The sequence below is a fragment of the Lagopus muta genome, chromosome 5, assembly GCF_023343835.1.
Source record: "Lagopus muta isolate bLagMut1 chromosome 5, bLagMut1 primary, whole genome shotgun sequence".
Classification (NCBI taxonomy): Eukaryota; Metazoa; Chordata; class Aves; order Galliformes; family Phasianidae; genus Lagopus; species Lagopus muta.
The window spans coordinates 25,104,156-25,115,230 of NC_064437.1; the positions used below are offsets into that span (position 1 = coordinate 25,104,156).

Genomic DNA, 11,075 nt, shown 5'->3' on the forward strand with positions numbered 1-11,075 from the left:
AAATCTTAGCATCAGGACAGCTTACAGGGCAGCTATGGATGGACCCCATTTTGTGTTGCCTGCCAAAAGAACAGAAATCACTCCTGTTTTGTATTTCAAAGTCCTCTTTTATTTCTGACATGGAATTTGGACCCATAGCTGAGCAACAAAGACAGAGAATAATAACAGAGGAAATCTGAAGTGGAAAAAATCTGAGATGCCTGCCCCTACCCTGTCCTGTTCCTCCACCACCCAAACCGTACAACCCACAGCTGTATCTCTGCTCCCTGCCCTTTCGGACTCACCCATCCATCTGCAGCTGCCAGGCCCAGGGTTTTGTGTTGGCTGTGAGGGTGACACTCACCTTTGGCCATCCATCTACCTTGGAGCTGCCTCACCTCATCAGCTGGTGACAGGTCATTTGCACATGATATGGTTGCTTTCCTCTCTTTCCTCTCATCAGAGAGGTGACCTGTAGAAGCAGAACCCCATATTCTCTCCCCACCTGGGGACTGCAAGGTGGGAAGCCTTGCTTCATGCCAAGAGGTAGAGTTGGGTAGCGGGACATGCCCATGGCAGCCGTGCTGTGACATTAACTTCGTGTGGCTCCAAGCAGGATGGAGACCAAGCTGAGCAGACGCTCTAGTGGGAAAGGACAGCATTTGCTGAGTTAGCCAAGAAAAACAGAGAGATGATATTATCCGGGAAGAGAATTGGATGGGAGCCAGGTGCTATCAGCCAGTGGGATCCACAGAGCGTTGCTGCTGCTAACTCTCTTCTTTCGTCCTGCCTGCCCTTATTGTGAAAGGACACGAAAAGGCCTGCTATCGCTGTCTGGAGAATGGAAGGAGACTGTAAAGGAGGTGCAGCTAGACTGAGTCTCAGCATAATGGAAACACGAGGTCTTTCTGGCCCAGAGATGGGGGAGACGGTGAATAATGTTTGCTCATACACTGTGTAAGATGCATGCTGGGGCACGGTGTCTGGATTGCAAGGACCATCATCACTTTTGGCATTCATCCGGCTCCTTTTCTTTGGGTTGTTTGAGCAGAGGTGCCAAACCAACAGCACGTCAGAGTGTCAATTAGCCTACTGTCTGCTAGCAAAGACATCTGAGGCTGACACAGTGTTTGCCTCCACAAGATCTCCTTCACCTGTGTTTGAATAGGGAAGTCAAGACTTGTTGGTCCAAATCCTTCAGATGGCCAGTCTCCAAATGGTGGCAGTGAAAGAACACCCCACTTGTACTTCGGAGCAGTTCTACCCAGCATTGCAAGGGCAAGGCAAGCAGTTCCTGCTATTGCTCCTGGCAGCACCTGTGGGCTGGCTGCGTCCCTCCTCCCTGCTGCAAGCGGGGAGCAGTGCTGCGCTGTTGCTATGGAAGTGTCCATGGACGATGGAGATGTCCTTTTGGTCATTTTTCACCTAATTGGATTTGTGGAGGAGGAAGGAACTTCCCCATCTTCATTCCGCAGATGGAGCTGTTGGCTGAGCTGTCGTCACAGCCACACAACTGCTGGGTCTGGCTCGGGTCCTCTTCCCAAAGTGAAGGGGGAGATTGTGCTCCATTGGAGCTCCTCACAAAGGAGGGGACGCAAGCTGGTGGGCTCTGCTGCTGCAAGCCAAAGCGATTCTAAACCAGCATCCTTCTGGATGGGGTCTGGGCAGGGCTTTGAGGTGACCACACTGCAGTCATCTGGCAGTGCAATTCTTGTAAGCAAAACCTCGGTCACTTATGGGCCCAAGTTAAAATCGCTCCTAAGAAAGCTTGTGAGCAATCAAAGTGGGGGCTTTGGCCACAGAGAGACCTGCCTGTGCTCACTGCCATGGGTGAACGGTCTTCACGTCCCCTCGCAGTGATCCAGATCCTCTCCTACAACTGCAGCACAGGCTGCAGTGGGCGAAGCCGAGCCCTGTGTCAGTTCCCAGTGCAACATGAGCTGCTGACAGCGGTGCTGCGGCCAGGCGGAGCAGGATGGCCCCAGGCCCCCATTCCCACTGCACTGTGCTTCCCATCCCCATCCCGCGTGCAGGGGACGTGGGCACAGCCCCAGCTGGAGAACACCAAAGGCGCCGCTCTGGGGAGCAATGAAGTTAGTTTGTACTGTACATAGCCCTCATTAGACAAGTTCCTTCAGGAGATAGAGTAATAATTACACTTGTAGGTGCAGAGGTCACAGTCTGGATAACCTCCTCCACAGCGACCCGTGAGGCTCCGCCACTCCCCTCCATCAGGAGGGCCACGCTGCCCTCGGGCTCTCCCTGCACGACCCCCACTATCTGCGAGCTGACAGCCCCATCCCTCGAGCGGGGTGCGTGGTGGGGGTCACACCTCTGTGCTGATGGCCCTGGATGGGGGGAAGCCCTCGCGGAAGCTGTGCCGGCTCAGCGGGAAGCCCTGCAGGCCGACGGGTGGCCCCATCTCGGGGTAGCAGGCGGGCGCGTAGGCCACACGCTCACCCCCATTGCGCACCATGTCGGGGGTCCGTATGTAGAACGGGGAGCCGTACGGGGAGCAGGTGGGGCAGCGGGGGTGGGCCCCGTGCTGGTTGAGCTCGGGGATGGGAGTGGGACTGCCCTGCCCGTCCGCCATGCGGGAGCTGCAGGCGTTGCATGTGCCGGGGTGCGAGTGCGCAGGAAGGTCAGATTCTTCCTCTTCCTCCTCCTCCTCCTCCTCTTCTTCATTGGGGTCATCTTTCTTGCAGCAGTAGTACTGCAGAGAGGGATGGGGTAGGTGAGCACGGGGCAGCCCCAGGCACCACCTGGCACACATAACCTAAGAGTAGATGTGGCACTGAGGGACAGACACGGTCAGTGGTGGGAGTGGGTTGGGCTCGGACCTGGCGACCTCAGCAGTCCTCCTCAATCTTCATGACTCTATGATTCTATAATTCCAGTTTGAGCTACTACTAACTCTACTAACAAATTAATATAAATTTAAAAAGTGAGAAAAGCGCTGGAGCAGAAGTGGGGCAGCTTCTCAGCCCCATGGCAGGAGTTGCTGGAGTTCCCCACTGCTGGAGCTGCCTGCTCGGCTCCACCAGGCTGGGATATGAGGGCAGCAGGGTGAGACCCAGCCAGGAGCAGGTGGGGGGCAGCAGGGGAATGTGTCTCCTCCTTTCACAGTGAGATCTGCATGGGGAAGGGATTTGGGGATGCCACCTCCCCTGTAGCCTCTGTGCTTTCCAGCACGTTGCTGCATGGCACAGACTCAGCATTAACTTTTAAAGAGGTTGTAGCCAGCCGACTTTGAAAGCTTCCTCGTCTAATTTATAGGAAGAAAAAAAAACAAAAACCAACCCAAAAGCTCTTCATCTGGTATTGCAAATCCAGCCAAGCCTACACCTAAGTGAGCAAGCACTGCAGCTCCTCAGATTCCTGTGGGAGGCAGTCGGGCAGCCTCACCCTGCCCAGCACGGGCACAAAGCCCCCCAGCCCATCCTGCACCCTGGTGCAATGGATGTCCCCACACTCACCTGTAGCCTACAGTAGCAGAGCACAGCAATGATGCACAGTAGGATCACTGTCGCTAGGATTCCCCCGGTGATGACAACAGTTCCCGCTGTCATCCGACCGATTCTCCATCAAACTCTGAAAGGCAGAACATGGGGAGTGTCACCACCAAAGCATCACCGCTCCCATCCCACGTTCCCCATTGGCACTTACCCAGGGATGCGGTGGCCGCTGGCGGTCACGCCGGCCCTGGGACGGCTGGGGGGGGCTGGCAGCTCTGCATGGCCCTGGGGAGATGCCTGTGGCACTGGGAGCAGGGACAAGGAGGAGAAGAAGCCATCAGCTCAGCCCTATGCCTGCCATCCCCATTGCCATCGTGTCCCATCAGCAGCCCTCTGTGAGCCGCTAATTGATAGGACCCAAGCGCTGGCAGCTCGCAGCTGAGCAGATCTAATTACCCTTCAGCCACACGACCCTAATTGATGCGGGGAGGTGGCAGCTTCCAGATCACAGCTGCCAACCTGCTCCTCCGCCCGAGCCGCAGGAAAAGCCCCAAAAACTCATCCCAGCGTGGTTTGCCAGCAGCCACACATTGATTTCCAGCACTCAGAAAGGCACAGTGCAAAGCCAGAAGGACGGTTTGGATTTACTTCCTTTCTCAAGCCACTCTCACACATAAAACAGGGGAAAAAAATGACAAAAACTCCACAAATCGATATGCCCACCAGCCAGCTGATAGGGCCATCCATCAGCACGCCTGCACGGAGCTAACAATAGGGACAGCACGCTCCATGACAGCCACACCGCACCCTGGATGGCTCGGGGACACCCCACAGAGCCTCCACTTCTTGGAGAGGGACGAGGACACGTCTGTCTGCACCCTTGGGGCCCTCCCTGCCCCTTGCCATCCCACTGTCCCCAGTGGGGACGGAGCAGGCTGACCCTGCAGGCAGGCGTGGGGCTGCTTGGCGCAGAGATCCATTTTCTTTAATTGATGCCGTGCGGCAGCACAAACTTACAGCCTGAGCAGCAGCTCTGGAGCGAGCGGCTGCTATATTTATTTCCCTTCAATGACGTCCGTGCCGGACGCGCACAGCGAGCAGGGCAGCACATTCCCTTTGCTGGTGTGGGTCAATGCGTGCCTCTCCTGCCTGGACAGCCCCAGTCCATTTTGTTGCACATCCATCCCTGCACCCGCACGGCAGCAGCAGCGGATCAGCCCCATGTGGGGCAGACGGACAGACGTGGGGCTGTGTGCGGGTGGCTCAGCCCCGCTCTGCAGCCTGGGCTAATTCAATGAGCTGTCTGCCTGGTGAATTAGCGGCCGTGGCCTCACCAGCATCCATCCTCTCACAGGGCCTAATTGGAACAGAGCAGCGCTGGGGTGGGCTGAGCACCCTGAGGGGCTGCAGCAGTGGGTGGGAGCCCGAAGATAACCCTGATAGAAGAGACCCCACTGCCTCCCCCTGTCCCACTGGGGCCGCCCTGCATGGCCTCGTGGGAGGGATGTGATGGGCACAGGGATGGGAAGCAGCTGTGGGGACCCACCGGTGTCTGCTGGGGCTGGGCAATTCCCAAACGTCCCAGAGTTTTGGTGGGAAGGGAACAATTCCTGAGAACACGCAGCAGATGGGTGAATGGATCGACTGCAAATACCAGAAGAAATGAGCAACATAAAAAACCATAGAGCAGGAAAAACTTAGAAGGCTCCAACAAAGCAAAGCCAAAGTGATCTCCAGCACCAGAGCACTGGAGTGCAGGGGGACCGGGACCTGTGTGCAATGTCTGCAGGCACATTCCATCCCGTCCACCTTTCTCACCACTTCCACCAAAGGAAGCTCAGCCCCAGGTTTATTTCTCACCCTCTGAGCCAGAACAACCAGTGTGCATCCTACAGGGCAAAGTGGCTGGGGAACAGGGATGTTCCAAATGTCCCCAGGCACTTTCCTGCCCTAAAACGTGCCAGGGAGCCAGCGGGATTCAATCAGCAAAGATCGTTCAGGGGTAACAAAATGGAGCATTGCACAGTTGGGTAGGGCAAGGGAAGAGGGGGCTGTGGGGCAAGGCCTTTGAGCAGGGAGCTCATGGACGTGTGGGACCTCTGCCCACTCACCTGGGGCACAGATTAGAAGAGGGCACCACATCCATAAGCCACCATCTGGAAAGAACCAGCAGCCCAGGCCAGGGCTGCAGCAGGCAGCAGGTAACTCTCTGACCGCTGCCACCCTCCAGAAGCACTCCAAGGGCTGGCAGCAATTATAACCCCACTGTAACACCCGTGGCCCTTCTGCATGGAGAAGGGGCTGCGAAGGGCGCACAGCCTCTCCCTGTGCATGATGCAAGCACTGCTGCCCGCTGTCAGCAGCCCCCAGCATCTTTGCTGGGAGCATAAACAGAGGTTTGTTGTAATGACTCATTAAGGTCTAATTGCATTCCCCCAGCAATACAGGGAAGCAGCCTCCCACGTGCAGCAGTACTACAGCCAAGCAGCTGGGCACCATCCCCTCCCCAAAAGCGCGGGGCAGACAGAGCGACGCTGCCATCCCCAGAGCAACGGGAGCCCAAAACCCCAGAGCAGCATCGGGTCCGCGCTTCCTTCTATTCCTCATGGGGGATGCTGAGCTTCAGGGGGGAAGCCGGAAGCTGGATACCTATTGCCAGAGCATCAGCATCACAACAGGGCCTCCATCCTGCAGCATCAAGGCCCTCTGACCTCTCCCCTCGCTCTCTTTAAGGGAGACTCCACCAGTCCTATCCACGGTCGCTTTTCAGGGCCGTCACAGGGGAATCACATCATGAAGCCTCTCAGCCTCACCAGCAAATGAAGCATGAAATGTGCTTTCAGTAGAACACGGGTAGCAGAGCCCCGATGAATATTTCACCTCGCTGGGATGCAGTGTGGGGTGACGCGGCTGCAGAGAGAAAGAGGCAGCAGAGCAGGGAGCGCTCCGACCTCGCTAATGCTTTACTGCTGGTTTTGGGTGCAGCCTTAGCAGATCCACAAAGGAGCAGTGCTTGTAGAGCTGATTCTGCCCATGGCCAAGCTCAGCAGTGCTGCTCAAGCTGGAGAAGCTTTTCCATCTCTGGAAAGGCCTCTACCACACTTGGCCGTTCCAAACACCACCTTCCAGGCAAGGTTTGGGGATGATCACACCAAAGCAGAGCAGCTGGGCCCCCAGATCCAATCCCAGGGCAGCACTTTGGCCACAAAGTATTCAGCTGTCCCTTCTGACAGCACCATGCCCAGCACCCAAAACCCAGGTGAGTCCACCCAAACCACTCCATGTGCAACGGCCATAGGGTGCTCCACCTGGAATTGCAGAGTGGAACAATGGGGCTGAAACGCAGCACTGTGGAGAGGTGTGGGAGCACATCCCGTGTCCCAGTAGAGTGGGATCATTCCCCTCTTGGAATGGCATCTTCGTAGAAGCACAGTCCAATTCAAACAATGCTATGATTCTGTGGTTCTTTCATCTCTTCTTGGATAGCTGCTCAACAAGTGAAGCCCTCTGGGATGGAGAATTTTCCCCCCAAGCCCAGCTCTGAGTCCACAGGACCCCACTGGCAATGATGCTAGATGCGAACGAGCAGCCCAAAGGCACCACAAACAGCATCACACAGCAGCTCCACACCTCGGATGCACGAGGACCAACGTGGGGAAGAGGAAGAGAAGCCCCCACGACACAACGCTCCATTGGGTGGAATATTCCGTGGCCTATCAGAAACCCTCTCCCCTGTAGAGGCAATCAATAGCACACAACGAAAGCTGGCTGGAAATGCTAGGTGCTTCCACATGTCCTTTTGTGGGGAACCAAACCCTCCAGGATAACCTTAGGAGACAACAAATGGCAGACCCATAACTCAAGCACGGGTCTCCTTCAATTACTGAAGCTCAGCCAGAGACAAACCAGAGATCCTCAGGGATAAACAAAGGGGCCAGGCACCATCCACACCCCAAAGAGTCAACGTCGCAAAGTTGGGCAGTGCAATCCCAAAGAGATGAACTGGGGTCCTGTGGTTCCAGAGCCCTTCGTAGAGCATCCCCTGCCCGGGGGCCGGGGGGGGGGCGGAAAGTTCCAAGCGCTTCATCCCAATCCTTTTTCCCCTATCCCCTATCCCAGATCCTTTATCCCAAATCCTTGACCCTTACCTGGAAGCCGGCACACAGCGGGGTCGGAGGAGAGCAGCGCCGCCGGGCGCGGGCAGGAGGAGGGGGAGGAGGAGGAGGAGGAGAGACAGAGGAGCGCGCACCGAAGCCCGGGAGGCGCCGAGTGTCCGCCCGGGGGTGGAGGCAGCGGGGAGGAGTTTGCCCGGTTGCGTGGAGCCGCCCCCAGCCCCGCACCGCCCCCGGCCCCAACCTCGGAGTGTCCCCGCCGTGGAGAAGCTCTGGAGCGGTGCCATTCGTCTCCATCACCCGTCCCACAGCGCTGCCTTGGCCACGGGACCGCAGGGCAAGAAACGGTTGGTCGGATGGCAGCAGGGTCAGTGCTCCTTTTTTCCATGTCAGTCCCTGGGAAGGAGTTCCTTTGGGAGCAGAGAAGGAGGTGGGGAACAGCGCTGTGCTTTCCAATCCGTGGAGTTTTATATGAAGCACGTGGGTAGGGGAGCCCCACCAGCATGTTTTAGGGTCGGCGGCAGCAGCATGACCCAGTGCACTGCGCAAGCTGAGCATGCTTCCTATTAATTTCAGTTTGGGTTTGGGGGAAATCTCACCCCTCTTCATCCTCAGACATCCCAGGACTCCAGTGCAGTCAGCCCTTACAGCATGCAGACATTGCAACCCAACTCGTAGGAGTGGTGTAGGATCCCCTCTGCCTGCTTCTGCAAGAGAATTTGCTGAAAAGTTTTAAACTGAAGCCAGAAAATGTTTCCGGTCCTGCCTGTGCTCTCTGGCAAAAATTAAAGCTTGGACTCCACTCCCAGCATCGGCTCTTCAGCCATGTGTTTGCTGGGACACTTGTGCACACAGACACCTCTCTGCTCTGCACACATCCTGACACACCCAGGGGTGCTCAGGAGCATGGAGCAGTGCTGCTTGGTGACAGAAATGCCACCTCCTGCCCAAATAGAGATTGATGTTGAAGACAGCCCCTGCGTGCTGTACAACCCGAGGCTGTATATTCCCTCCCAGGCGATGGCTACACTTCAGCAGCACACAGCCCCAGCCCAGGAGCCCCGTGTGTCCTCTCCTCCTGGGGACAGCTGGGGAAAAAAAAAAACCCTCAAGAAATTTACAAAAAAAATAATACAAACACATTTACTTTCAGCCCAAGAAGGATTTCCCCTCCCACACCCCCCTGCACCAGGAAAAGTACTGCTTCCAGCCTTCATGAGTCCTCAGCCTCAATATTTGATGAAGCCTAGCAGCTTTTTTCCGGAGCAGGAAGGAAGCGCAGCTCAATGCGGCAGTGCAGAGCCATGATCCTGTCTCTATGACCCTCCCTCTTTATGACCCCCTCCCACTACCCTATGGTTCATCCTCTCTGCCCTCTCTCCCTGCTGTCCCCTCCCAGTGCCAGTACGGTGACATAGGCAGTGGGATACACAGGGGATTCTGCTGGGGTTGAGCCATACCGGGTTCACTGCCTCCCAAAGAAACCACCCCATGGGGCTGACAGCTGCTGTTACAGGTCATCCCACCTGCCAAAGCACATGGACTGAGGCACACAGTGAGTGGGGAGCCACTCACATGGCACAGCTGTACCTTACAGGAGCTCGCACTGGTCTAGCAGGGACAGGCAGTGCTGCACTGGGGGCCAACAAAGAGGGGATGTGGAGGTGCCAACGTGACCCCAACCCTGAGCCCAGTGCACAGCTGAGAGCCTCCAATGCAGCTCAGACCCCTCCACTGCAGGCCCTGCCTGCCCAACAGAGCCCAGCCTTGGCCTCATTTCAGGCTGGGCAAGAGACGGTCCAGCCCCAGAGGTAGTGAAATGATGCTGAACCTCCTAATGGAGTTTGACAGCAGTGGGATTAAAAGCACGGGTGAGTTCGCAACCCCTCTGCAATCAGCTCCTGCTTTAAAGAGCTGAACCAGAAAAAGGAGAGCTCCTGGCAGCAGGGTACTGGGAGGGGAGCGCGCATGCATGCACACAGGCTGCTGCCCTGGGGAGCAGCTCCAGCACTGCGCAGCACCCACAGGAACCCCTCCTCTTCCTCACTGCTGGGAGCAGGAATGGCAGAGAACACCCAGGCTGCTGGGCATGGATCAGCAGAGCCAGGAAGACCCACCTGGGTGCGAACAGGTGCTCAGCAGGACACCCAGAGACCATATGTCCTCAGGGAGCAGTGCCCAGAGCCCCACCACCAAGCACTGAGCCCCACAGCACAGCCCCGCACCAACTGAACCCACATCTCCCCCAGCAGCTCTGCTCCGAGTCTTCCATGCCCCTGTGGTAGGAACATCTCAGCACAAGAATGACCCCAAACAACTTGTAAGCAGTGCAGTTCACTCATTCTGCTTGGTAACCTTCAAAAAGCCATCAGCTCCTCAGCACTGCCCACACCCTGCTCATCCCAAAGCCACCCCTGCAGCTGCTCAGCACCAGCTAATAGGGGCAAAGAGTTTTAATTCGCCTCTGAGCACAGGGAGCCCTGCAGACAGTGCACATGCTGGGGAAGGGAAGCACTGATGGGTTCTGGCACAGGGGCTGAAAAGGCAGTTCTGGCTCAAGACCTCATTCTGCAGTGACCTGTGTTGTGAACGTGCTTTTTTCCCTTTTTCTTGCTAAATGGAAAGAAAAATAAATCCTTCCAGGTCAGAGGAAAGAAAAGCACTTACTCATGGGTCAAGTGAAGCAATGTGAAGCAGCCTTGAGTGCAGCTTTACCTTCCCTAAACCGTGCAACGATTCCATTTTCACTGGGAAAAAAAAACAAAAGACACCACCACCTAAAAATAAAAAAAGAGAATGGTTTTGGTGTTAGGAGCATTTCGTTTTTTTAAAGCCAAGCTGACTTGCTGGATAAGCTCCACTTTGTGAAGCATAGGGCAACCCAAAGGCACACAGGAAAGCAGATGGAGGAAGCAGAGCTGGAATACTTCAGCCCTCTGAAATAGCAGAGCCACCCCGGTACCCCTCAGGTCCAGGTTTTGGGGTGCAGCCCCACTCCTAGAGTCTCAGCCAGGAACCCCCATATTTCCATCACCCCAACCCACCACCCCAGATGACTCCCCCATACCACAGCTCCACACGTTGTCCAAGTCCATTAGCACGTCCCTGGGGCACACATACCTCGCCAGCACTCTGCTAACCCCGGCTTTCAAGGAGAGCTGCAGGGCTGTACTGCCTTTCCATTTTTCATTTGCTTTGAACACTTTGGTCCTGTACCCCAGGGGCTCCCGGTCAATAATCACTGTTACAAAGAAATTGCGCAGCTTCCTTCAAGCTTTGCAGCTTGCCCAGGTTCACCCCACACCCAGGGAGCAGGGATGCAGGTGCAGCATCACACTTCAGTCCCTGAAGCAACAATCTCTCTTTTTCCACCTTCTTAAGCAATAAATGGACAGCCAGAGACCTGCTGGGAATGAGAAACATGACCTGAGCTGTACTGGAAAGATCAGCCAAGGTCTCCAGGAGTAGGGGAGCAGCCCCAGGAGCAGGGTTGTTTGGGTTTTTAGATATCTGCTGATATTGCAGCAGG

At 56.0% G+C, this 11,075-nt stretch overlaps 1 protein-coding gene across 1 annotated transcript; it reads right to left on the bottom strand.

Annotated features, from left to right (window-relative positions):
* Positions 1-79: 79 nt before the first annotated feature.
* On the bottom strand, positions 80-7,696 carry FAM163A (family with sequence similarity 163 member A). Its single transcript, XM_048943834.1, has 4 exons — positions 7,583-7,696; positions 3,646-3,739; positions 3,456-3,570; positions 80-2,692 (listed from the first exon to the last, which is right to left on the bottom strand). The coding sequence occupies exons 3-4, from the start codon at positions 3,546-3,548 to the stop codon at positions 2,306-2,308; spliced, it is 480 nt and encodes a 159-aa protein (XP_048799791.1). The 5' UTR covers positions 3,549-3,570; positions 3,646-3,739; positions 7,583-7,696; the 3' UTR covers positions 80-2,305.
* Between the last annotated feature and the right edge of the window lie 3,379 nt (positions 7,697-11,075).

What these genes read in the sequence shown, in the direction of transcription:
- FAM163A (XM_048943834.1), bottom strand. Translation starts at nt 3,548, where the DNA reads ATGACAGCGGGAACTGTTGTCATCACCGGGGGAATCCTAGCGACAGTG. An exon ending in TCTGCTACTGTAGGCTACAG is followed by an intron (nt 2,693 to 3,455) that starts GTGAGTGTGGGG and finishes CCCTCTCTGCAG; the next exon opens with TACTACTGCTGCAAGAAAGA.